The 27,704-nt window shown below is 42.5% G+C and overlaps 1 protein-coding gene across 3 annotated transcripts in view; it reads left to right on the top strand.

Moving 5' to 3' along the window:
- Nucleotides 1-27,704, top strand: part of LOC133632717 (centrosomal protein of 120 kDa-like) — a 52,030-nt gene that overhangs the window by 14,235 nt on the left and 10,091 nt on the right. For all 3 annotated transcript variants that reach the window (XR_009821694.1, XM_062025325.1, XM_062025326.1), the window contains exons 11-15: nucleotides 1,665-1,847; nucleotides 13,422-13,629; nucleotides 15,019-15,231; nucleotides 15,445-15,534; nucleotides 15,604-15,696. Coding sequence is in view for 2 of the 3 variants with exons in the window: in XM_062025325.1 (XP_061881309.1) it covers nucleotides 1,665-1,847; nucleotides 13,422-13,629; nucleotides 15,019-15,231; nucleotides 15,445-15,534; nucleotides 15,604-15,696 (787 nt within the window). In the remaining variant the exon portion in view is untranslated. The remainder of the gene's footprint in view (nucleotides 1-1,664; nucleotides 1,848-13,421; nucleotides 13,630-15,018; nucleotides 15,232-15,444; nucleotides 15,535-15,603; nucleotides 15,697-27,704) is intronic.

Genomic DNA, 27,704 nt, shown 5'->3' with positions numbered 1-27,704 from the left:
CATTAGCGATGCTTTAGCATATAGCATTTATAAAGCAACGCTGTAGCATACAGCATTTCATTAGCGGTGCTTTAGCATGTAGCATTTATAAAGCAACGCCGTAGCTTACATCATTTCATTAGCGATGCTTTAGCATATAGCATTTATAAAGCAACGCTGTAGCATACAGCATTTAATTAGCGATGCTTTAGCATATAGCATTTATAAAGCAACACCGTAGCTTACAGCATTTCATTAGAGATGCTCTAGCATATAGCATTTATAAAGCAATGCCGTAGCTTACAGCATTTCATTAGCGATACTCTAGCATATAGCATTTATAAAGCAACGCCGTAGCTTACAGCATTTCATTAGCGATGCTCTAGCGCAGTGGTCCCCAACCACCGGGCCGTGGCCCGGTACCGGTCCGTGGATCGATTGGTACCAGGCCGCACAAGAAATTAAAACATTTTTTGCATGAAATCCACATAAAAAACACAAGATACACTTACAATTAGTGCACCAAGCCACAAAACCTCCCTCCCCCATTCACACTCATTCACACAAAAGGGTTGTTTCTTTCTGTTATTAATATTTCTGCTTCCTACATTATATATCAATATATATCAATACAGTCTGCAGGGATACGATGCTGTAGCATGTAACATATGATAAGTGATGATGTAGCAAGTCGCATTTGATTAGCGACGCTGTAGCATGTAACGTGATAAGTAATGATGTAGAAAGTCACATTTGATTAGCGGTGCTGTGGCATGTAACATATGATAAGTGATGATGTAGGAAGTCACATTTGATTAGCGGTGCTGTGGCATGTAACATATGATAAGTGATGATGTAGGAAGTCACATTTGATTAGCGGTGCTGTGGCATGTAACATATGATAAGTGATGATGTAGGAAGTCGCGTTCGAGAAGCGACGCTGTAGCGACGCTGTAGCGTTTGATTAGTGATGCTGTAGCATGTAACATAAGTGATGCTGTAGCATTTGATAAGCAACGCTGTAGCATGTTAGCGTTTGATTAGTGATGCTGTAGCATGTAACATAAGTGATGCTGTAGCATTTGATAAGCAACGCTGTAGCATGTTAGCGTTTGATTAGTGATGCTGTAGCATGTAACATAAGTGATGCTGTAGCATTTAATAATCGACGCTGTAGCAAGTTAGCGTTTGATTAGTGATGCTGTAGCATGTAACATAAGTGATGCTGTAGCATTTGATAAGCAACGCTGTAGCATGTTAGCGTTTGATTAGTGATGCTGGAGAATATAACATTTGATTACTGATACTGTAACAAGTAGCGTTTGATAAGCGATGCTGTAGCACGTTAGCTTTTAATAAGCAATGCTTTGGCATGTAGTGTTTGATAAGCGATGAAAAAGCATGTTAGCATTGGAGTAGTGATGCTTTAGCGTGTAGCATTTGATTATTGATACTGTAACATGTAGTGTTTGATAAGTGCTGTTGTGTTTGATTAGTGTTGCTGTAGCATGTTAGCATTTGATTAGTGATTCTGTAGCGTGTTAGCATTTGATTAGTGATGCTGTAGTGTGTTAGCATTTGATTAGTGATGCTGTAGCGTTATAGCTTTTGATTAGTGATGCTGTTAAATGTAGCATAATTGACCAGCGCTTGTGTGGCATTAAGTGAAAGCGGTTGTCACGCAGAGTGCCGCTGGTCCTGGAGCTTTGGCACATGGATGCTAGCAGCAGAGAGCAGCTGATTGGTCGAGGCTCGCTGCAGTTGTCTCACCTGCTGGGCGCTGAGAGAAGTCCATACCTGGCAGCCACAGGAGAGACGGGCTGGCGTCAAACTCACCAGGACAGGATCCCCTTCTTCAGTCCTCAGAGGTAAGAGCATGCTCACTGCTGCCCGCTGTGGACATACCATATATGTGCTCTTCTTCTTTCACTACTGCCCCCCAGTGGACATACCATATATGGGTTCTTCTTCTTTCACTGCTGCCCCCCAGTGGACATACCATATATGGGTTCTTCTTCTTTCACTACTGCCCCCCAGTGGACATACCATATATGGGTTGTTCTTCTTTCACTGCTGCCCCCCATTGGACATACCATATATGGGCTCTTCTTCTTTCACTGCTGCCCCCAGTGGACATACCATATATGTGCTCTTTTTCTTTCACTGCTGCCCCCCAGTGGACATACCATATATGGGCTCTTCTTCTTTCACTGCTGCCCCCCAGTGGACATACCATATGTGCTCTTGTAGTGGATTGTCCGAAGCTTAAAGGCCTACTGAAACCCACTACTACCGACCACGCAGTCTGATAGTTTATATATCAATGATGAAATCTTAACATTATAACACATGCCAATACGGCCGGGTTAACTTATAAAGTGACATTTTAAATTTGCCGCTAAACTTCCGGTTCGAAACGCCTCTGAGGATGACGTATGCGTGTGACGTAGCCCGGCGAACACGGGTATGCCTTCCACATTGAAGCCGATATGAAAAAGCTCTGTTTTCATTTCATAATTCCACAGTATTCTGGACATCTGTGTTCGTGAATCTGTTTCAATCATGTTCATTGCATTATGGAGAAGGAAGCCAAGCAAGCAAAGAAGAAAGTTGTCGGTGCGAAATGGACGTATTTTTCGAACGTAGTCAGCCACAACAGTACACAGCCGGCGCTTCTTTGTTTACATTCCCGAAAGATGCAGTCAAGATGGAAGAACTCGGATAACAGAGACTCTAACCAGGAGGACTTTTGATTTGGATACACAGACGCCTGTAGAGAACTGGGACAACACAGACTCTTACCAGGATTACTTTGATTTGGATGACAAAGACGCAGACGTGCTACTGTGAGTATGCAGCTTTGGCTTTTTTTTGCGTATGTACATAACTTTTTTTAAATATATAAGCTTTATGAACCTTGGGTTAGGTGAACGGTCTTTTGGGCTGAGTGATTGTGTGTGTTGATCATGTGTTTGAATTGTATTGGCGTGTTCTATGGAGCTAGGAGCTAGCAGAGGAGCTAGGAGCTAGCATAACACGTACCGTACCGTAAGTGCGCGTCACGTACGTAACTTTTTAAAAATATATAAGCTTTATGAACCTTGGGTTAGGTGAACGGTCTTTTGGGCTGAGTGATTGTGTGTGTTGATCAGGTGTTTGAATTGTATTGGCGTGTTCTATGGAGCTAGGAGCTAGCAGAGGAGCTAGGAGCTAGCATAACAAACACGCAGGTGTTATTATGCAGGATTAATTTGTGGCATATTAAATATAAGCCTGGTTGTGTTGTGGCTAATAGAGTATATATATGTCTTGTGTTTATTTACTGTTGTAGTCATTCCCAGCTGAATATCAGGTACCGTGAGTATGCAGCCTTGGCTGCTAAACATTCGATAACTTGACCGTATGTGCGCGTCACGTACGTAACTTTTTAAAAATATATAAGCTTTATGAACCTTGGGTTAGGTAAACGGTCTTTTGGGCTGAGTGATTGTGTGTGTTGATCAGGTGTTTGAATTGTATTGGCGTGTTCTATGGAGCTAGGAGCTAGCAGAGGAGCTAGGAGCTAGCATAACAAACACGCAGGTGTTTTTATGCAGGATTAATTTGTGGCATATTAAATATAAGCCTGGTTGTGTTGTGGCTAATAGAGTATATATATGTCTTGTGTTTATTTACTGTTGTAGTCATTCCCAGCTGAATATCAGGTCACCCCCGGCTCTCACAGCATCTTCCCTATCTGAATAGCTTCAACTCCCCACTAGTCCTTCACTTGCACTTTACTCATCCACAAATCTTTCATCCTCGCTCAAATTAATGGGGAAATTGTCGCTTTCTCGGTCCGAATCTCTCTCACTTCATGCGGCCATCATTGTAAACAATAGGGAACTTTGCGTATATGTTCAACTGACTACGTCACGCTACTTCCGGTAGGTGCAAGCCTTTTTTTTATCAGATACCAAAAGTTGCAATCTTTATCGTCGTTGTTCTATACTAAATCCTTTCAGCAAAAATATGGCAATATCGCGAAATGATCAAGTATGACACATAGAATAGATCTGCTATCCCCGTTTAAATAAAAAAAATTCATTTCAGTAGGCCTTTAAACAGGCAGCAAAAGTAGTTTAGTACAACAAATTTATTTACCCATTATCAGAAGTGCAGGTTGAATTAAGTTGGCCGTGCAGACAGACCACATGTTACTCCGGAGTAAACAAGACACACACAAGCCAAAATCACTCTCGAGTTCCGGTCTTCTGCCATTTTTTATATGTCTCTTGTGCGTCATTGTTTGTTATCTAATGCGTCAATGTCTTTCTGTTATCCCTATCTGTTCCATACCAACTCGAATCCTTTAGACAGTCAACACATTCTGTAGACAGGTTGGCACGACTTAACATTCACTTTTGTCCCACTGGCACAGAATAGGAGAGAAATCAAATGAGCGTACATTCCCATTAGACATGCAATGTAGGTCTAAGGTCAGAAATTCTACTACATACCCGCCTTCCAGGGTCTTAAGACCCTGGACCAAAATAATTTCTGATGTAGACCACATGTTAAATCTCTACCACAGATAGAGGCAAAAACCTCAATGTTTTTATACGAGGCAAAAATTCCGTCTATGACCCTCCTTGAGAGCGATCGCTGTTACCAGCTTGCAGTAAAACCATCTCACAGAACACAATTAGTGGCCTACCCTTTGATTTAGTAAAGGAATAACAAATACTTTGATCATGAACATCATTGAACATAAATAGATGAATGTATATAGACTTATGACTGTAAGACATTTGCAAAAATATTTTTCCCGGCATTTGCAATGAATGTAGTTACCAATATTGTTAATTATCAATTGATTTTGAACACACAACTGAATTTCGTATGAGTCCATGTTCGATTAGTGCTCGTATAGATGGCTCGGTGGTGCCTCAGGCTGATGGCCTGCCGACACTTCGTTGGGCTTTTGGCTGCCTTGGTGAAGAAAGAGATCCACTCAAACAGTCTGTCTCTCTTTGGGGTGTGGTTCAGTCCATTGGGCAGACTGTTCAGTGGCCGGTGCGTGCTGGCCGAAATTGGGGAAAAGCTGAGAAAAAGTTGGAGCTGTGGGGGCTTTGGGGAAGGCTGGGGCAGAGTATGGGGCGTGGGGCTTTGGTCCAGGCCCTCGGCTTGCTTCAGGGCCTCCTTCCACAGCTGCTGGAGTCCCGGTGGACCCATTGGCTGGCAACCTTAGTCGTTCTTGTCATCGCTGGCAAGGTGTTGTCTCTCCTCTCGGTTCCTTCCAGTCAGGTATCGGGTGTTGGTCCTGGATTGGCTTTGACCGTGCCCCTCTTAGCGAGTGCAAGGGAATCTGGAGTGGCTGCTTTCATCCTCAAATCTGCACAGAGGAACTGGCACACAAATTCTACATTTTGCAAACTTACCATTTTGGTCTCATGGTCTTTCCACCTTCCTAGGAAGCTGCTGGTCCTGAGAAGTGCTGATCTTGTGACTGAAGATGATAACCTGTTTTCTTAAAATAGGTGCCGTTGTTTGACCTAATCTTTTTGGGGAAACCATGTCGGGATATTAGATCATTCACAAAACATTTAATTACTGAATTGGCACCCTCCTTTGAGGTTGGGGTTGCTTCCGCCAACCACTGCAATTGTCAATCTAAATCATTACGTTCCTTTATCCTTGTATCGGATTGATCATATCCATTAAATAAAACCTCAACACGCTCAAACTTGACCCAATCCAAACTCACTTCCCCCCTCTGTCCCTCTCACAGGGACAGTGTTAGTCGTAGTAATAGTAATAGTAATAGTAGTAGTATTAGTAGTTTCAGAAACATCCAAGAAAAAGAAAAGGCAGCTGATAGTCAAGTGCAGCAAGAACAGAGGCGGAGGACAGGTCATGTTTGAGGTCACTGTTCGCTTTTGCAATAGTACTTTGATATTTTACAACACCTAGTGAATTATTGTGGCCACAATAATTCACTAAATAGTTGTATTTAATTTAGTCTATCTATGATGGGACAATGCACAGAAACATTAAGTTCAGAAACAGATATGTTCTGTACCAGATTATATCTAAATAGCTACTTTCCATCTGTAGTCCCTGGCTACCTAAATTAAAGGGATCCAAAAATCAAGCAATAAAATTATGACACTAATTAATCATAATAAATATATACATTCATAGTAATTAATAATTAATAATAAAAAAAAATCATACTGTAGCATGTAATCAATTATAAGAAAAGTCACCAAATGCCCCTTCATGGACACATACTTAATATACAATACAACCACACCTTATTTACATCATCACACAAAGACGTTCACATCTGTCATCATTCATAACAACAACCAAGCTTTTAACAGCCATACCTCACAATTTACAACAAAATGCTCTCATGGATAAATATACTACTCATTAAATTGATGTGTCAACATAATGCCCCTCTTAGTGACCGTGTGAGCAGCCTTGATTGCTCCAAAGCCACTTTTTAATTTCAAATGTTCTATTCCTTTTGTTATAACGTGGAGAAGGCTAATTGGTCTGTACATGTTCTGGTCTTCTTTATTTCCTGCTTTATGGATTTAATCATAGTAGCAGTTTCTCCACGTGGTAGGGAAAGTGTTTTCCATCATCCATCCATCCATCCATCCATCCATCTTCTTCCGCTTATCCGAGGTCGGGTCGCGGGGGCAGCAGCCTAAGCAGGGAAGCCCAGACTTCCCTCTCCCCAGCCACTTCGTCTAGCTCTTCCCGGGGGAAAGTGTTTTCCGTTATTGATTTATTTATCAATTGTTGCTATACGAGCAATAATACAATCCTTATGTTTTTAGGAAGATAGTGTCCAACCCATATATATATATATCTCTAGATCGTGAGTCTGATAATGCAGTGAAGATTTTGTTTAACTTTGTTTCATTTGTTAATTCTAAAATTAGTCCATCCTGAATAAATGACAATTATTTGTACTGATTTTGAGGGACTTTTTATTCAGGGTTTGTACAGACTGGATGAAATGTTCATTAAAATTATTACTTATGTCCAGACTGTCTGCGATAGTAGCGCCATTGATATTTAATGTTATAGTGTTGTTTCTTGTTTGCTCTCTTCCCGTAAGTTTGTATCTGGTTTTCCATAACTTTCTAATGTTCCCTTTTGCAACTTTGATTAATTCTAAGTGAAAGTCAGCCTTAGACTTCCGCATAAACATTGTAACTTTTGTTCCTCCAAACTTTAAAATCATACGATCTGTATTTAGACCTGTTATAATTGCTCTTATGAGAGCTGATTCCTCATGTCTTTATTAGAATCCAATGGTATTTTTATTTTAGCACTCTTCTTTCTGGTTTTGTATTTGTGTATTTACAGATGTTCTCTTTGATTGTTGTCATCCAATTGTAATTCTAGTAGGGCTGCTTATCATTTGTATCATTGTAGAAGTCGTTTATAATATCCTTAAGTTTCTTTCTACGTGTTTTATTTAACCAGTCCAGATTAACGTCCCCCATGACGTTACTTCTTTCATACTATGCTGTTTGAGGATGTCTGAAAATGAATCAATAAAAATGTCTTTATCTGTGGTCGATCGGTATACTACAATTACCTTGAAATTCATTTCTGAGGAAAATGTGATTTTAATTTCAACATACTCAAATTGATCTACTTTTAATGTTTTCCCTTTCATAAATCATAATTCCTCCCCCCTTTGTCACTCGATCTGTCTTTTCTGTAATCTTGTCCCCCGGGACATTAATTAGAACGAAAGTTGTTGTGGGTTTTAACCATGTCTCTGATAGACAAGGTAATCCGGATTAGAGTCTGACAGTAACTGCTGTATTTGTTCAGTATGTTTCCTGTGGTAGAAAGTTTAATAATGCGGACACGTTTGTTACTGAATACTTTCTACAGACTTCTGTCTCTCTGCGACTTTGTGTATGTAATCAATCAATCAATCAATGTTTATTTATATAGCCCTAAATCACAAGTGTCTCAAAGGGCTGTACAAGCCACAACGACATCCTCGGTACAGAGCCCACATACGGGCAAGGAAAAACTCACCCCAGTGGGACGTCGGTGAATGACTATGAGAAACCTTGGAGAGGACCGCATATGTGGGTAACCCCCCCCCCTCTAGGGGAGACCGAAAGCAACGGATGTCGAGTGGGTCTGACATAACATTGTGAAAGTCCAGTCCACAGTGGATCCAACACATCAGCGGGAGTCCAGTCCACAGCGGGGCCAACAGGAAACCATCCCGAGCGGAGACGGGTCAGCAGCGCAGAGATGTCCCCAACCGATGCACAGGCTAGTGGTCCACCCGGGGTCCCGGCTCTGGACAGCCAGCACTTCATCCATGGCCACCGGACCTATGCAACTCCCCCTCGCAAGGGACAGGGGAGAAGAGGAGAGAAGAAAAGAAACGGCAGATCAACTGGTCTAAAAAAGGGGGGGTCTATTTAAAGGCTAGATTATACAAATGAGTTTTAAGATGGGACTTAAATGCTTCTACTGAGTAATAATAATAAGCAACTACAATTTTTTTTTTTTGATATGCTTAAATTTTATTTTAGCTCAGCTGTTGTGTAGCTGCTAGCTCCTTGTAGCTTACAGCAGGAGTGTCCAAATTGCAGCCAATAGCTTTGTTTTTAACAGACAACCGAAATAATTGAAAATGTGGTATTTGCGTATCGGTTCAATCAGCTGCAGCTACGCCCTGTTTTATCATTTGACCTACATTTTTGGTTTCGTAGGCAGGACAGAGGGAACAATGTGGGTCATTAGTTGTCCATCTTATACCATTCTAATTGTTGTAAGGATAGTTCACATGAGCGGCCATACCTCGAGTCCCACCATATATAAGAGTCAAAAGGCTCCTATTATGAGTCGTCTAATTGGTGATCATACACTTTGGCAGTTTGGGTGGCAGGACACACGGACGCACCTCAGTCAGCCAGCGCTAGGACAGTTGGAGCAGTCCCCGTCTTCCACTCATTCCTGGGAGGCGTCCCCAGTAGTTGTCAGCTGATGTCGTGCTGTCAGGCAACATCAGGAAGTTCCTTCTGTGCAGTATTGAATTGTCAGGGCACAGTTGGTAAGCAGGTCATTACAAGGTGTGTGCAGGTTGACCACAAAGGAATGCTTCAAAGATTGTGTTGAACATTGTCCGTTGACACTTATGTCCAGCAGGGGTCTGTTTGTATCCTGCTGTTCGTCCTGCTGTCACACCTGTATTTTTTGTGAGCATGTTCTGGCTACAACTTTGGAGCTTGTCTTGTTCAGAGAAGTTGGCAGTCCCCCGGCTGCACATCCTTTCCACCCTCGCTTGACCTAGCACAACCGTGGCTACCACCCAAGTCCGTCTGTATGGTTTTACGTTTTGTTGAGGTTTTTTCCTCCAGAATTTGGAACTCAAAACATGCACACCCATCGTTTTCATATCCTCTCGGTTAGTTCAATTTTGCATATCACGTTTTAAAATTACAGTCTTAACTAACCCATTAATTGCTAATCAATAACCTTAATTCAAAGATTATACGTACTACTTCATGTGTATTTAAGTACCCTTTTAGTTCACTTAAAGATTATCTATAAGTTAATTTAAACTATCATTTGTCTATCAGTAGGCGCGAGCAAGCTGTCATGCTTGCACTCTGACCTCCCGCTGTGCGTGATACTCTCCAAAACAAAAGAATGTATTTATTCACGTTTATCCTTATCTTTCAGCTAAATCTTTTAATCTTTTAACTTTTAACGTCCGCACTGTTTTTATTTTTATTGTCTGCATTTTAATTTTGCTTTTACTTTCTTTCATTTCACTTTGTTGTCTGTGAAGCACTTTGAGTCTTGTCCTTTCCTGGAAAAACGCCACACAAACAAAGCTGCCCCGCCTTGCCTTGCCTTGCATGTCTCCGACTGGTTATCCAACCTAGTCACAACAAAACACACAAGGCCATGCTCTAAGCGCCACACCTAATCACACTTCTCCTCTTTTTAACACTTTACATATCGGCTCTTATTCTAATTATTAATGTAGGCTGTTATTTGTAATTATTATTCAACACTATTCACAGCAAACAGTTGTAAAGTTATAGTTATTCGCATTATACTCTCAAAATCTGTAGCTAATAGAAAGCTGTTGAGATTTGGTTTGCCTCCTTCATCTCAGTGGCCTAGTGGTTAGAGTGTCCGCCCTGAGATCGGCAGGTCGCAAGTTCAAAACCCCGGCCGAGTCACACCAAAGACCACAAAAAATTTTGGAGCCAAATCACCAAAAACGATTCCCGGGCGTATGTTATGGTGTACTGCAATGTCTAAATAAAACTATAAATTACTACAAACTAAAATGTCAGACTGTACTTTAAAGTTACTTTTATTAAATTAATTTCCAAACTAACCACCACCACAGCAGACATCTTCCTCAATCCTATCCCAATACTCCCATAAATTAGAAAGGTGTTTCACAATAGTGGTTAAGTAGTTATTTTAAGTAATAGATCTCAATATGTAGAAATTAATAAGACTAAATTTGCCCTAGTGTGTGAATGTTGTCTGTCTATCTATCTGTGTTGGCCCTGTGATGAGGTGGCGACCTGTCCAGGGTGCAAAGTCAAATTGTGAAACAAAAATTAAAGTTGAATCAAGTGGAAATTGACAGAGTATATGAACTACATTCTTGAGAATAGTAATTGATCATTAATATGTTGGAAGCCGCATATTGAACATATTAAAGAAAAATATCCAAATCCATTGCTATTCGGTATAAAGTAAAACACATGCTGAATAAGAAATGTCTGCACGTTATATTATTCATTTATTTTTGTATTCTTTAAACCTAGCTCAATGCTAAACTAATCCAATGCTATGCTAACTCAATGCTAACCTAGCTTAATGCTAACCTAACTCAATGCTATCCTAACATTGTCGCACCTCTTCGGCCCACGCCTCACGCAGCTGTCACTCACACAGCCTCGTCACACACACACACTCTTATCTCAAAATGTCTCCCAGCTGAGACTCCTTTTTTTTTCTTTTTTTTTTTTTTTCTTTATATGCGTCACACAGTCACTCACACAGAGAATTTACCAGCGAGCAAGAGCCTTTTTTCCCGTACTCAAAATCTCAGTGTGTAAAACAACTGTAATATCGCACAGTCACAATCACCAGTATAGTTTAAAACAAATTCAAATGACAGGAATTCGCTCGCAGCGCCAAAGGGGGGGAGCTTCCCTGCTTAGGCTGCTGCCTCCGCGATCCAACCTCTTGATAAGCGGAAGAAAATAATTATATGGATGGATCATTCACTCATGTGTTTTCTGTACATAACTTTGTCTATTTTCTCACACGCACACACATTTTGGACAATTTCCCAACTTTTACAGATAGCGGGGCTGTGAGAAAAGCGTGAGGGGAGAGGTTGATTTTTTCAGATGGGACTTAAACCAGATAAGAAACCAGGTGCTACACAAATGTTATTACAATACGCAGATATATATATATAAATTTAAAAAACACACATTTTTATCCCACAAACCACGCCCCCCTGGTCCGGACCAATATAAACAACTAATGCACGCGTGCTTTTGTGGAATCGGCCGTCTCATTAACAAACACAGGTCCCATCGTTACTCATACAACGGCGATTAACCCGTTCAGCGGAGCAGCCCCTGGTTTTACTCCCTGACCAATACACGGCAACAGCATAAAAGCACCATAGAGTCACTGATAATCACCCAATGCTCTGCAGTCATCATGTCTGGTCAGTCCATACAGTTTCACCAAGTTTCACCAAAGCTCTACCATATGGACCCCTTAACTCTATCCATCTATACTGCAGCAAATTTCCAAATTCGTGACAACTTGGCTCAGTTGATCTCCTTTACCGGAGTCACTGAACGATCACCTTATATCAGGCTTTTTACCCGGCTGCAGTTTCCACATAGACAGATACGTAGGACCTTCATAGACGTCATAAATTTGTGTGGGCCAAATGTCACACCAGTTAGCCAACCTTGCCTTAAATTTCGCTGTGTCCAACTCCGGCTAACCTAATGTACTTGCAGAAAAAAGCATCCTCTGCCAACAACGACAGAGGATGAAGAGGTTAAAAGAAATTTTTCGTCTCACATCGTCTATGCTTCTACATTCCAAACCACCAAAATTCTATCACCAATCCCCTTATGTTAAAAACAAGAAATCACAAGTTTTCAACAAACACACAGACAAATGATCACATATAAAACAACTCAATCCAAACATAATTTATCCCATTCCAGGTTGTTTTTGGAGAACCTGACTAAACCTATCTTTTATCAAAAATAGATTCAGCAATTAGTCTTATCGATCCAGCTCTCTGCAGGCAGAAAATGTTTACACTTTAAGCAAAACGCTTACCTTGTGATGCGCGCGTGCAACACACTGTCTGCCTGGCAGAGAGAGCAGGAGCGGCTGTCGACCTGTAGCTTCTAAACCATCCTGTTCGTGACGCCAATTTGTGTAGTGGATTGTCCGAAGCTTAAACAGGCAGCAAAAGTAGTTTAGTACAACAAATTTATTTATCCATTATCAGAAGTGCAGGTTGAATTAAGTTGGCCGTGCAGACAGACCACATGTTACTCCGGAGTAAACAAGACACACACAAGCCAAAATCACTCTCGAGTTCCGGTCTTCTGCCATTTTTTATATGTCTCTTGTGCGTCATTGTTTGTTATCTAATGCGTCAATGTCTTTCTGTTATCCCTATCTGTTCCATACCAACTCGAATCCTTTAGACAGTCAACACATTCTGTAGACAGGTTGGCACGACTTAACATTCACTTTTGTCCCACTGGCACAGAATAGGAGAGAAATCAAATGAGCGTACATTCGCATTAGACATGCAATATAGGTCAAAGGTCAGAAATTCTACTACACTCTTCTTCTTTCACTGCTGCCCCAAGTGGACATACCATATATGGGTTCTTCTTCTTTCACTGCTGCCCCCCAGTGGACATACCATATATGGGTTCTTCTTCTTTCACTGCTGCCCCCAGTGGACATACCATATATGGGCTCTTCTTCTTTCACTGCTGCCCCCAGTGGACCTACCATATATGTGCTCTTCTTCTTTCACTGCTGCCCCCAGTGGACATACCCTATATGTGCTCTTCTTCTTTCACTGCTGCCCCCAGTGGACATACCATATATGGGCTCTTCTTCTTTCACTGCTGCCCCCAGTGGACCTACCATATATGGGCTCTTCTTCTTTCACTGCTGCCCCCCAGTGGACATACCCTATATGTGCTCTTCTTCTTTCACTGCTGCCCCCAGTGGACATACCCTATATGTGCTCTTCTTCTTTCACTGCTGCCCCCCAGTGGACATACCATATATGGGCTCTTCTTCTTTCACTGCTGCCCCCCAGTGGACATAACATATATGTGCTCTTCTTCTTGGGACACTTCCAGTGAGATAGTGGCAGAGTTGAGCTACATGGCCACGCTGGACGACTTTGGACTGCTTCATGTCAAAGAGATACCTGCGCCACAGTCCACCCAGGTTCACGTCAAAGAGATACCTGCGCCACAGTCCACCCAGGTTCACGTCAAAGAGATACCTGCGCCACAGTCCACCCAGGTTCACGTCAAAGAGATACCTGCGCCACAGTCCACCCAGGTAGGTAGGTGTGTGCGTGAATGAAAGATGAAGTTGTCATCATGGTGAACTAGCTGTACCACTTTTTTCTCTGCTCTCAGACCAAACTGCAATATATTTAGTAAAGAGTCATTCTGTTAGTGGTTCAATTACTTTAATTGATTACTCTTTAAAAGTAATTTTCAGAACACAGTCATGACGCAGTTGGCAGGTTGGTGTTCCTTTGTGTGTATGTCCTATAATCATGTTTATTGTGTGTATGTCCTATAATAATGTTTATTGTGTGTATGTCCTATAATCATGTTTATTGTGTGTATGTCCTATAATAATGTTTATGGTGTGTATGTCCTATAATAATGTTTATTGTGTGTATGTCCTATAATAATGTTTATGGTGTGTATGTCCTATAATAATGTTTATTGTGTGTATGTCCTATAATAATGTTTATTGTGTGTATGTCCTATAATAATGTTTATTGTGTGTATGTCCTATAATCATGTTTATGGTGTGTATGTCTTATAATCATGTTTATTGTGTGTATGTCCTATAATAATGTTTATTGTGTGTATGTCCTATAATAATGTTTATTGTGTGTATGTCCTATAATCATGTTTATTGTGTGTATGTCCTATAATAATGTTTATTGTGTGTATGTCCTATAATCATGTTTATTGTGTGTATGTCCTATGTTTATTGTGTGTACGTCCTATAATAATGTTTATTGTGTGTATGTCCTATAATAATGTTTATTGTGTGTATGTCCTATAATAATGTTTATTGTGTGTACGTCCTATAATAATGTTTATTGTGTGTATGTCCTATAATAATGTTTATTGTGTGTATGTCCTATAATAATGTTTATTGTTAAAGGTCAATTATTTTCATGTTGCTGCTGATGTTTAAACATGTCCTCCTAAAACAGGGCACCTTATTTCATATTTTTCTTTTTTGTGTATTTGTTAGCGGAAGAATTGAGCATCGCTAAATGTTTTTTTTAAAGAAGGTTGGAGATTTTTCTTATATTATTTTCAAGGTTTTTCCTCTTTTCTTATGTCAAAACTCCTCTTAAGTTGGGATGCTGTAATTCAAAACCTACTTTTCTTACTTGTTGGTACTTGTTTTTGTGTATGCTGGAGATGTCGAAGACTAGTTCCATCTCTCGGTCAAACTACATTGGGATATGGCTTTTCTTAGTCTCAGTGCTAGCACATTACAGTCCTAGTATGTCTGCCTTTGAGTCATCTTATTGAAAATGTCAAATGCATTTTCATCCTAAAAAATGTTGTTCTACAAAAATGTTTCTGTGCTACTCATTTTTTCAATTTGGTAGCACCAGTGCTACTAGTGAAAAAGCTAAGCGGACAGCCCTGATGGAGAAATTAAAGATAGAGGTTGTCATCTTCTCACCAGAGTGAACATGCAGCTCCTTTGCCAACACCTGCCCCGCCCCTTGTGTCAGCCCCGCCTCCTGTGTCAGCCCCGCCTCCTGTGTCAGCCCCGCCTCCTGTGTCAGCCCCGCCTCCTGTGTCAGCCCCCCCGTGCCCACGGGACACACAAGAGTACCACAAGGCTCTGGAGTTGGAACTGTGGAAGGAGAAGCAGGAGGACGACTTCAATGATCAGGTAAAGGCAGGAAGTACTCGGATTTCTTTGTTGACGCACTTCTTTCCTATCTTTTAAATGTTTCTTGCTTTGCATTGTTTGATGTGTGTGTGTGTGTGTGTGTGTGTGTGTGTGTGTGTGTGTGTGTGTGTGTGTGTGTGTGTGTGTGTGTGTGTGTGTGTGTGTGTGTGTGTGTGTGTGTGTGTGTGTGTGTGTGTGTGTGTGTGTGTGCAGCTGAGGAGGAAGGAGTTGGTGCACATGCAGGCGTTGGCAGAAGAGTGGATGCGGCGTGATGGTGAGAGAGAGGCGTGCGTCAAGAAGAAGGTAGACCAAGTGGTTCTTCACACTGTACATGATGTCATACAATGATCTCATGGAAGATGTCATCACTAGGAGATGGAGTGTGACCGTTTGGAAGAAAAACTTCAGTCAACTTTAGTTGATCTGGAAAAGAAAGACAAAGAACTCACTGAGGACAAACTCAAGGTCACTCTCTTCTCCTTTTACTATGAATACTACAAAAGCAGTGAAGTTGTGTAAATGCTAAATAAAAAGAGAATACAACAAATCCTTTTCAGCTTATATTCAATTGAATAGACTGCAAAGACAAGATATTTCATGTTCACACTGAGAAACTTCATTAATTGCAAATATTAGCTCATTTGGAATTTGATGCCTGCAACTTGTTGCAAAAAAGCTGGCACAAGTGGCAAAAAAGAGTGAGAAAGTTGAGGAATGCTCATCAAAGACTTATTTGGAACATCCCACAGGTGAACAGGCTAATTGGGAACAGGTGGGTGCCATGATTGGGTATAAAAGCAGCTTCCATGAAATGCTCAGTCATTCACAAACAAGGACGGGGCGAGGGTCACCACTTTGTCAACAAATTGTTTAAGAACAACATTTCTCAAGCAGCTATTGCAAGGAATTTAGGGATTTCACCATCTACGCTCCGTAATATCATCAAAAGGTTCAGAGAATGTGGAGAAATCACTGCAGGTAAGCCATGATATTACACACCTTGGATCCCTCAGGTGGTACGGCATCAAAAAGCCACATCAGTGTGTAAAGGATATCACCACAAGAGCTCAGGAACACTTCAGAAAACCACTGTCAGTAACTACAGTTGGTCGCTACATCTGTAAGTGCAAGTTAAAACTGTACTATGCAAAGCCAAAGCCATTTATCAACAACACCCAGAAACACTTCGCTGGGCCCAAGCTCATCTAAGATGGACTGATGCAAAGTAGAAAAGTGTTCTGTGGTCTGACGAGTCCACATTTCAAATTGTTTTTGGAAACTGTGGACCAAAGAGGAAAAGAACCATGGGGACTGTTCTAGGGTGAAAGTGTAAAAGGCAGCATGTGTGATGGTATGGGGGTGTATTAGTGGTCAAGACATGTTCTAGGGTGAAAGTGTAAAAGGCAGCATGTGTGATGGTATGGGGGTGTATTAGTGGTCAAGACATGTTCTAGGGTGAAAGTGTAAAAGGCAGCATGTGTGATGGTATGGGGGTGTATTAGTGGTCAAGACATGTTCTAGGGTGAAAGTGTAGAAGGCAGCATGTGTGATGGTATGGGGGTGTATTAGTGGTCAAGACATGTTCTAGGGTGAAAGTGTAAGAGGCAGCATGTGTGATGGTATGGGGGTGTATTAGTGGTCAAGACATGTTCTAGGGTGAAAGTGTAAAAGGCAGCATGTGTGATGGTATGGGGGTGTATTAATGGTCAAGACATGTTCTAGGGTGAAAGTGTAGTAGGCAGCATGTGTGATGGTATGGGGGTGTATTAGTGGTCAAGACATGTTCTAGGGTGAAAGTGTAGAAGGCAGCATGTGTGATGGTATGGGGGTGTATTAGTGGTCAAGACATGTTCTAGGGTGAAAGTGTAGAAGGCAGCATGTGTGATGGTATGGGGGTGTATTAGTGGTCAAGACATGTTCTAGGGTGAAAGTGTAGAAGGCAGCATGTGTGATGGTATGGGGGTGTATTAGTGGTCAAGACATGTTCTAGGGTGAAAGTGTAGAAGGCAGCATGTGTGATGGTATGGGGGTGTATTAGTGGTCAAGACATGTTCTAGGGTGAAAGTGTAAAAGGCAGCATGTGTGATGGTATGGGGGTGTATTAGTGGTCAAGACATGTTCTAGGGTGAAAGTGTAGAAGGCAGCATGTGTGATGGTATGGGGGTGTATTAGTGGTCAAGACATGTTCTAGGGTGAAAGTGTAAAAGGCAGCATGTGTGATGGTATGGGGGTGTATTAGTGGTCAAGACATGTTCTAGGGTGAAAGTGTAAAAGGCAGCATGTGTGATGGTATGGGGGTGTATTAGTGGTCAAGACATGTTCTAGGGTGAAAGTGTAAAAGGCAGCATGTGTGATGGTATGGGGGTGTATTAGTGGCCAAGACATGTTCTAGGGTGAAAGTGTAAAAGGCAGCATGTGTGATGGTATGGGGGTGTATTAGTGGTCAAGACATGGGTAACTTACACATCTGTGAAGGCACCATTAATGCTGAAAGGTACATACAGCTTTTGGAGCAACATATGTTGCCATCCAAGCAACGTTGTCATGGACGCCCCTGCTTATTTCAGCAAGACAATGCCAAGCCAGGTGTTACAACAGCGTGGCTTCATAGTAAAAGAGTGTTGGTACTAGACTGGCCTGCTTGTAGTCCAGACTTGTCTCCCATTGAAAATGTGTGGTGCAATATGAAGGCTAAGATGGGGGCGGTAGCTCGGTTGGTAGAGTGGCCGTGCCAGCAACTTGAGGGTTCCAGGTTCGATCCCCGCTTCCGCCATCCTAGTCACTGCCGTTGTGTCCTTGGGCAAGACACTTTACTCACCTGCTCCCAGTGCCATCCACACTGGTTTAAATGTAACTTAGATATTGGGTTTCACTATGTAAAAGCGCTTTGAGTCACTAGAGAAAAGCGCTATATAAATATAATTCACTTCACTTCACTTAAAATATGAGAAGGGAGACTGTTGAACAACTTAAGCTGTACATCAAGCAAGAATGGGAAATAATTCCACTTCAAAAATGTGTCTCCTCACTTCCCAAACCTTTACTGAGTGTTGTTAAAAGGAAAGGCCATGTAACACAGTGGTAAAAATGCCTTTTTTGCCATCCAATTCTAACTTCATGATTATTTGCAAAAAAGAAGAAAGTTTCTGAGTGTGAACATGAAATATCTTGTCTTTGCAGTCTATTCAATTGAATATAAGTTGAAAAGGATTTGTTGTATTCTCTTTTTATTTACCATTTACACAACCTGACAACTTCACTGACTTTGTAGTTTGTACTATTACTACCATTACTAATACTATTATTACTACTACTACTTCTACTATTATTACTACTACTAATATTATCATTATTACTACTATTAGTATTACTACTAATACTATTTTTACTACTATTACTACCATTACTACTACTACTTTTACTTCTATTACTACCAATATTACTACTCCTACTTTTACCACTATTACTGCCATTATTACTACAAGTACTTCTATTACTACTACTACTACTTTTTTATGATAGCTACTACTATTACTACAATTATTACTACTACTGCTACTATCATTACTACTATTACTGCCATTATTACTATGATTACCACTACTTTTACAACTATTACTACCATTATTACTATTACTACTACTATCACTACTACTACTTGTACTACTACTACTACTACTTTTACCACTATTACTACCATTAATACTACTACTCGTAGTAGTACCTCTACTATTACAACTACTTTAACTACTATTATTACTACTATTACTACTACTATTTATACTACTACTATTACTACTACCAATTCCACATTATTACTACTATTACTGTCATTACTACTACTACGTTTACTACCATTACTACTAGTACTGCTACTATTACTGTCATTATTACTACTACTTTTACTACCATTACTTCTACTACTACTATTACTGCCATCATTACTACTATTATTACTACTGTGATTACTTCTACTTTTACTACTACTATTACTACCATTCTTACTACTGCTAGTACTACTGCTTTTATTACCACTATTACTATTACATCTACTGCTATTGTTCTCACTACTAGCACTTCTACTGCAAGTACTACTACTACTACTCAGGCTACTACTATTACTAGTTCTTGTATTAACGGTTGAGTGATGTTGTGTCAGACCCAAAGGATGCAGCACTTCTCAATCAATCAATCAATCAATCAATGTTTATTTATATAGCCCTAAATCATAAGTGTCTCAAAGGGCTGCACAAGCCACAACGACATCCGCGGTACAGAGTCGGATGCAAAGGACGTCGAGTGGGTCTAGCATAATATTGTGAAAGTCCAGTCCATAGTGGATCTAACATAATAGTGTGAGAGTCCAGTCCATAGTGGATCTAACATAATAGTGAGAGTCCAGTCCATAGTGGATCTAACATAATAGTGAGAGTCCAGTCCATAGTGGATCTAACATAATAGTGAGAGTCCAGTCCATAGTGGATCTAACATATTAGTGAGAGTCCAGTCCATAGTGGGGCCAGCAGGAGACCATCTCGAGCGGAGACGGGTCAGCAGCGCAGAGATGTCCCCAACCGATGCACAGGCGAGCGGTCCACCCCGGGTCCCGACTCTGGACAGCCAGCACTTCATCCATGGCCACAGGACCTGTGCCCCCCCCCCCTCCCCCCCTCCACAAGGGAGAGGGGGGCAGATGAGAAAAGAAAAGAAACGGCAGATCAACTGGTCTAAAAAGGGGGTCTATTTAAAGGCTAGAGTATACAAATTAGTTTTAAGATGGGACTTAAATGCTTCTACTGAGGTAGCATCTCTAACTGTTACCGGGAGGGCATTCCATAGTATTGGAGCCCGAATAAAAAACGCTCTATAGCCCGCAGACTTTTTTTGGGCTCTGGGAATCACTAATAAGCCGGAGTTCTTTGAAGGCAGATTTCTTGCCGGGACATATGGTACAATACAATCAGCAAGATAGGATGGAGCTTGACCGTGTAGTATTTTATACGTAAGTAGTAAAACCTTAAAGTCACATCTTAAGTGCACAGGAAGCCAGTGCAGGTGAGTCAGTATAGGTATACATATATACATATATATATATATATATATATATATATATATATATATATATATATATATATATATATATATATATATATATATATATATATATAAATAAAAGTATATACAGTATAGGCGTAATATGATCAAACTTTCTTGTTCTTGTCAAAAGTCTAGCAGCCGCATTTTATACCAACTGTAATCTTTTAATGCTAGACATAGGGAGGCCCGAAAATAATACGTTACAGTAATCGAGACGAGACGTAACGAACGCATGAATAATAATCTCAGCGTCACTAGTGGACAAAATGGAACAAATTTTAGCGATATTACAGAGATGAAAGAATGCCGTTTTAGTAACACTCTTAATGTGTGACTCAAACGAGAGAGTTGTTTTAGTAACACCCTTAAAGGCCTACTGAAACCGACTACTAGCGACCACGCAGTCTGATAGTTTATATATCAATGATGACATCTTAACATTGCAACACATGCCAATATGGCCGGGTTAACTTATAAAGTGACATTTTAAATTTCCCGGGAAATATCCGGCTGAAACGTCGCGGTATGATGACGTATGCGTGTGACGTAGTCAGTTTAACATAAGTTATGGTACTCCGTAGAATCCTATACAAAAAGCTCTGTTTTCATTTCATAATTCCACAGTATTCTGGACATCTTTTGCAATTTGTTTAATGAACAATGAAGGCTGCAAAGAAGAAAGTTGTATGTGGGATCGGTGTATTAGCAGCGGACTAGAGCAACACAACCAGGAGGACTTTGTTGGAGAGCAGACGCGCTAGCCGGCGACCTCACCTTGACTTCCTACGTCTCCGGGCCGCCAAACGCATCGGGTGAAGTCCTTCGTCCTTCCGTCGATCGCTGGAACGCAGGTGAGCACGGGTGTTGATGAGCAGATGAAGGCTGGCTGGCGTAGGTGGAGAGCTAATGTTTTTAGCATAGCTCAGTGAGGTCCGGTTGCTAAGTAGGCTTCAATGGCGTCGTTAGCACAGCATTGTTAACCTTCGCCAGCCTGGAAAGCATTAACCGTGTAGTTACATGTCCACGGTTTAATAGTATTGTTGATTTTCTATCTATCCTTCCAGTCAGGGGTTTATTTTTTTTGTTTCTATATGCAGTTAAAGCACGATGCTATCACGTTAGCTCGTAGCTAAAGCGTTTCGCCGATGTATTGTCGTGGAGATAAAAGGCACTGAATGTCCATTTGGCGTTCTGGACTCTCATTTTCAAGAGGATATAGTATCCCAGGTGCTTTCAAATACAAATCCGTGATCCACAATAGAAAAAGGAGAGAGTGTGGAATCCAATGAGCCAGCTTGTACCTAAGTTACGGTCAGAGCGAAAAAAGATATGTATTTCACTGCATTCTAGTCCTTCACTCTAACGTTCCTCGTCCATGAATCTTTCATCTTCGCTCAAATTAATGGGGTAATGGTCCGAATAGGTCTAGCTGCGTTGAAAAAATAGGAAAATATGAGGGAGTGAACAACTGACAACGTCACGCTACTTCCGGTAGGGGCAAGGTTTTTTTTTATCAGAGACCAAAAGTTGCGAACTTTATCGACGTATGTTCTGTACTAAATCCTTTCAGCAAAAATATGGCAATATCGCAAAATGATCAAGTATGACACATAGAATGGATCTGCTATTCCCGTTTAAATAAAAAAAAATCATTTCAGTAGGCCTTTAATGTGTGACTCAAACGAGAGAGTTGGGTGGAAGATAATACCCAGATTCTTTACCGAGTCGCCTTGTGTAATTGTTTGGTTGTCAAATGTTAAGGTGGTATTATTAAATAGATGTTGGTGTCTAGCAGGACCGATAATCAGCATTTCCGTTTTCTTAGCGTTGAGTTGCAAAAAGTTAGCGGACATCCATTGTTTAATTTCATTAAGACACGCCTCCAGCTGACTACAATCCGGCGTGTTGGTCAGCTTTAGGGGCATGTAGAGTTGAGTGTCATCAGCATAACAGTGAAAGCTAACACCGTACTTGCGTATGATGTCACCCAGCGGCAGCATGTAAATACTAAAGAGTGCAGGGCCAAGAACCGAACCCTGGGGAACTCCACACGTTACCTTAACATAGTCCGAGGTCACATTGTTATGGGAGACGCACTACATCCTGTCAGTAAGATAAGAGTTAAACCAAGACAAGGCTAAGTCTGACATACCAATACGTGTTTTGATACGCTCTAATAAAATATTATGATGGACGGTATGGAAAGCAGCGCTAAGATCAAGAAGCAGCAACATAGATGACGCATCAGAATCCATGGTTAGCAATAGATCATTAGTCATTTTTGCGAGGGCTGTCGCCGTAGAGTGATTTGCCCTGAAACTAGATTGAAAGGGTTCACAGAGATTGTTAGACACTAAGTGCTGCTGTGCAACAATCTTTTCGAGGATTTTCGAAATAAAGGGAAGGTGGGACACCGGCCAGTAGTTTACCATGAGGTCAGGATCGAGGTTAGGTCTTTTGAGCAGAGGATGAATAACCGCTTTTTTGAATGCTAGGGGAACAGTGCCAGAGGAAAGTGATACGTTTATAATATTTAGCACTGAGCTGCCACCTTAAAGTGGTAGAGGAGTTTGCGTGTCCCAATGATCCTAGGAGCTATGTTGTCTAGGGGCTTCTATGCCCCCTGGTAGGGTCTCCCAAGGCAAACTGGTCCTAGGTGAGGGATCAGACAAAGAGCAGCTCGAAGTCCTCTATGAAGAACACGAACAAAGGACCCAGATTTCCCTCGCCCGGACGCGGGTCACCGGGGCCCCCTATGGAGCCAGGCCCGGAGGTGGGGCACGATGGCGAGCGCCCGGCCTGTCCCCATGGGGCCCGGCCGGGCACAGCCCAAAGAAGCAACGTGGGTCCACCCTCCAATGGGCTCACCACCCATAGCAGGGGCCATAGATGTCGGGTGCAGTGTGAGCTGGGCGGCAGCCGAAGGCAGGGCACTTGGCGTTCCGATCCTCGGCTACATAAGCTAGTTCTTGGGACGTGGAACGTCACCTCGCTGGGGGGGAAGGAGCCTGAGCTAGTGCGTGAGGTGGAGAAGTTCCGGCTAGATGTAGTCGGACTCACTTTGACGCACAGCAAGGGCTCTGGAACCAGTTCTCTTGAGAGGGGCTGGACTCTCTTCCACTCTGGCGTTGCCAGTAGTGAGAGGCGATGGGCTGGGGTGGCAATTCTTGTTGCCCCCCGGCTCAAAGCCTGCACGTTGGAGTTCAACCCGGTGGACGAGAGGGTAGCTTCCCTCCGCCTTCGGGTGGGTTGACGGGTCCTGACTGTTGTTTGCGCTTACGCGCCAAACGGCAGCTCAGAGTACCCACCCTTTTTGGATTCGCTCGAGGGAGTACTGGAGAGTGCTCCCCCGGGTGATTCCCTCGTTCTACTGGGGGACTTCAACGCTCATGTTGGCAACGACAGTGAAACCTGGAGAGGCGTGATTGGGAAGAATGGCCGCCCGGATCTGAACCCGAGTGGTGTTTTGTTATTGGACTTTTGTGCTCGTCACGGATTGTCAATAACAAACACCATGTTGAAACATAAGGGTGTCCATATGTGGACTTGGCACCAGGACACCCTAGGCCGCAGTTCCATGATCGACTTTGTAGTTGTGTCATCGGATTTGCGGTCTCATGTTTTGGACACTCGGGTAAAGAGAGGGGCGGAGCTTTCTGCCGATCACCACCTGGTGGTGAGTTGGCTGCGATGGTAGGGGAGGATGCCGGACAGACCTGGCAGGCCCAAACGCATTGTGAAGGTTTGCTGGGAATGCCTAGCAGAGTCTCCTGTCAGAGAGAGTTTCAATTCCCACCTCCGGAAGAACTTTGAACATGTCACGAGGGAGGCGCTGGACATTGAGTCCGAGTGGACGATGTTCCGTACCTCTATTGTCGAGGCGGCCGATTGGAGCTGTGGCCGCAAGGTGGTTGGTGCCTGTCGTGGCGGTAATCCTAGAACTCGCTGGTGGACACCGGCGGTAAGGGATGCCGTCAAGCTGAAGAAAGAGTCCTATCGGGCTCTTTTGGCTCATAGGACTCCGGAGGCAGCAGACAGGTACCGACAGGCCAAGCGGTGTGCGGCTTCAGCGGTCGCGGAGGCAAAAACTCTGACATGGGAGGAGTTCGGGGAAGCCATGGAAAACGACTTCCGGACGGCTTCGAAGCGATTCTGGACCACCATCAGACCTATGGTCATGAGCTTTGGGTCATGACCGAAAGGACAAGATCACAGGTACAAGCGGCCGAAATGAGTTTCCTACGCCGGGTGACGGGGCTCTCCCTTAGAGATAGGGTGAGAAGCTCTGTCATCAGGGAGGAGCTCAAAGTAAAGCCGCTGCTCCTCCACATGAAGAGGAGCCAGATGAGGTGGTTCGGGCATCTGGTCAGGATGGCACCTGAACGCCTCCCTAGGGAGGTGTTTCGGGCACGTCCGACCGCTAGGAGGCCACGGGGAAGACCCAGGACACGTTGGGAAGACTATCTCTCCCGGCTGGCCTGGTAACGCCTCGGGATCCCCCGGGAGGAGCTGGACGAAGTGGCTGGGGAGAAAGAAGTCTGGGCTTCACTGCTTAGGCTGCTGTCCCCGCAACCCGACCTCGGATAAGCGGAAGAAGATGGATGGATGGATGGATGGATGGTCCTAATAATACAAAAAGCTCCTTGATAAGTTTCCCAGGAAGTGGGTCAAGTAAACATGTTGTTTGTTTTATCCCACTTACACGCCGTAATAATTCCTCTAATGTTATTTCATCAAAAAGAGAGACTATTTTGGAGGGCAATATTCGTCGTATATACAGTCGTATCTGTGTTAATATAACCCAGTTGTAGCTTTAACCTCCTTTCTAATGACTTCAATTTTCTTATTAAAGAAATTCATAAAGTCATCTGCCGAGTGGGTGGAGCTACTGGGAGGAGTCCCTTGTTGGGTTAGTGATGCTACTGTACTGAACAAAAATTTAGGATCATTTTTGATGATCCTAAATTTATTTAGCTTTAGCTAAGGTAAGCATGTGTTTATAAGTTATTAAACTATCACTCCATGCTTGATGGAAAACCTGAAGTTTAGTCGCGCGCCATTTGCGTTCCAGCTTTCTACATGATAATTTATGAGCTCTAGTTTCTTCTGTAAACCATGGGGTACGCCTTTTAAGGGCCCTTTTTAGCTTTAGTGGCGCTATACTATCAATGGTTTTGCGCAGGGCGTCGTTAAAGTTGTTAGTGAGGTTATCAATAGAGCCCACATAATTTGGGAATGGTGCCATTACCGAAGGCAGTAGGCCAGCAACAGTCATCGTTGTGACAGCATTAATGTTGCGGCTGCTATAGCAGTTGTTATTATTATTATTATTATTAGCTTGTTGACAATGAGTCAGAACTTCGAATTTTTAAGGTAATGATCGGACATTACTTTAGTACACGGGAGTATCATAACTTTGGAAGTGGTGACGCCCCTGACAAGCACTAGATCTATCGTATTACCGTTGCGATGCGTGGGTTCATTTATTATTTGTGTAAGACCACAGCTATCAATTATAGTCTGGAGCGCCATGCACAGAGGGTCCGATGGGGTATTCATATGGATATTAAGGTCCCCCATTATGATTATATTGTCGGCGTGCGTCACTAGATCAGCAACGAACTCTGAGAATTCACTGATAAAGTCCGAATAGGGCCCTGGGGGGCGGTAGATAACAGCCAGGTAGAGAGGCAGCGGTGTGACAGACCTCATAGTAAGCACCTCAAATAATTTATATTTATTAATTAGGTTAGGGGTAAAGTTAAAATTTTAATTGTATATTAGTGCGACCCACCCACCCCTTTTAAGGGGACGGGCAATATGTGCATTCATATAGTTAGGAGGAGATGCCTCATTCAGCGCAAAAAAATCGTCTGGTTTGAGCAAGGTCTCGGCGAGACCAACGACGTTAAGATTGTTGTCTCTAATGACCTCATTAACTAATAACGTTTTGGAAGACAATGATCTTATGTTTAAAAAGACCATATTATAGGTAGTGGGCTGTTTTGAGGAGTTTTTGTTGAAAGTATCCATAGTAGCAATATTAATAACGTTGCGTTTATTATGCGTAGTGCACTTTAAATAATTTCGACCATATCTAGGAATTGATATGACGGGAATTTTCAGATTGTTTGCTTGATGCTGCGATAAACTGAACGCATCATAATTTGCCACCTCAGTAGAATGCATGTCTACCTCTGACACAGTCACTACAGAAAAAACATGTGAGTTGTGTATTATTCTAAGATAATTGCTATGTGTGCAGGGATTATCCAGCCTGGCGCGGGCTAGTTCTAGCTTAACTGACTCCTCAACCGGAATAACAGACTCTGTAATTGCCTGTGACCGGGCTTGTTCTAGTGTAGTTAGTCAAGTGTGACTCAAACAGAAATCTATGTTGCTAGTCAGGATGATGGCGCCTTCCTGGTTAGGGTGAAGGCCGTCTCTCATCAGCAAGCCTGGTTTGCCCCAGAAAGAGGGCCAATTATCAATAAACGTTAGTCCCTGTTGTCTACAGAAGCTAGCCAGCTACTTGTTAAGCGAGACTAATCTGCTATATCTCTCATCATTGCCTCTCGCAGGCAGGGGGCCAGAGACAATTACTCGATGCCTGGACATCTTTCTAGCGAGATCACAAAATGTAATGGTAAATGGGTTGTACTTGTATAGCGCTTTTCTACCTTTTTTTTTAAGGAACTCAAAGCGCTTTGACACTATTTCCACATTCATCCATTCACACACTGATGGCGGGAGCTGCCATGCAAGGCGCTAACCATAACCCATCAGGAGCAAGGGTGAAGTGTCTTGCTCAAGGACACAACGGACGTGACTAGGATGGTAGAAGGTGGGGATTGAACCAGTAACCCTCAGATTGCTGGCACGGCCACTCTCCCAACTTCGCCACGCCGTCCCCGGCCCTGGCTGTGTTTCTCTTAGTAATCTGACTGTCTCATCCTAGTGTCATTGGAGTCAACGTATACAACTATGTTCGCATAACTAGTGGTGCGATTAGCCTGTCGTACGTGTTTACTAGGCCTGTTGCGAGTTAGCTCCCTAAGATTAGCTTCAATGTCAGGTGTTCTGGCCCCGGGAATACACTTAATTGTGGCTGGTTTGCTAAGCTTTATGTTTCGGGTGATGGAGTCCCCTATGACTAAGGTGTAAAGGGCTAAATCTATTATGCGTCTCAACCGGTTCACCGTAGTTTATAGGCCGTTTAGGACTGCTATAAACTGGGCTAGTTAGCTCGCTACAGCTAACGCTAGCAGATGTGTCCGCAACATCTAAAGTTACGAGATTACTCTGCTCTAACTGGTGGACACGGCCCTCTAGCAGAGCCAGCCTATCCATGAGTATGGTGCACGAAGCGCAGGAAG

This window comes from Entelurus aequoreus, linkage group LG17 (assembly GCF_033978785.1).
Source record: "Entelurus aequoreus isolate RoL-2023_Sb linkage group LG17, RoL_Eaeq_v1.1, whole genome shotgun sequence".
Lineage (NCBI taxonomy): Eukaryota > Metazoa > Chordata > Actinopteri > Syngnathiformes > Syngnathidae > Entelurus > Entelurus aequoreus.
Note: the sequence above shows the minus strand (reverse complement) of the source record. Positions and strands in the feature narration are given on the sequence as shown.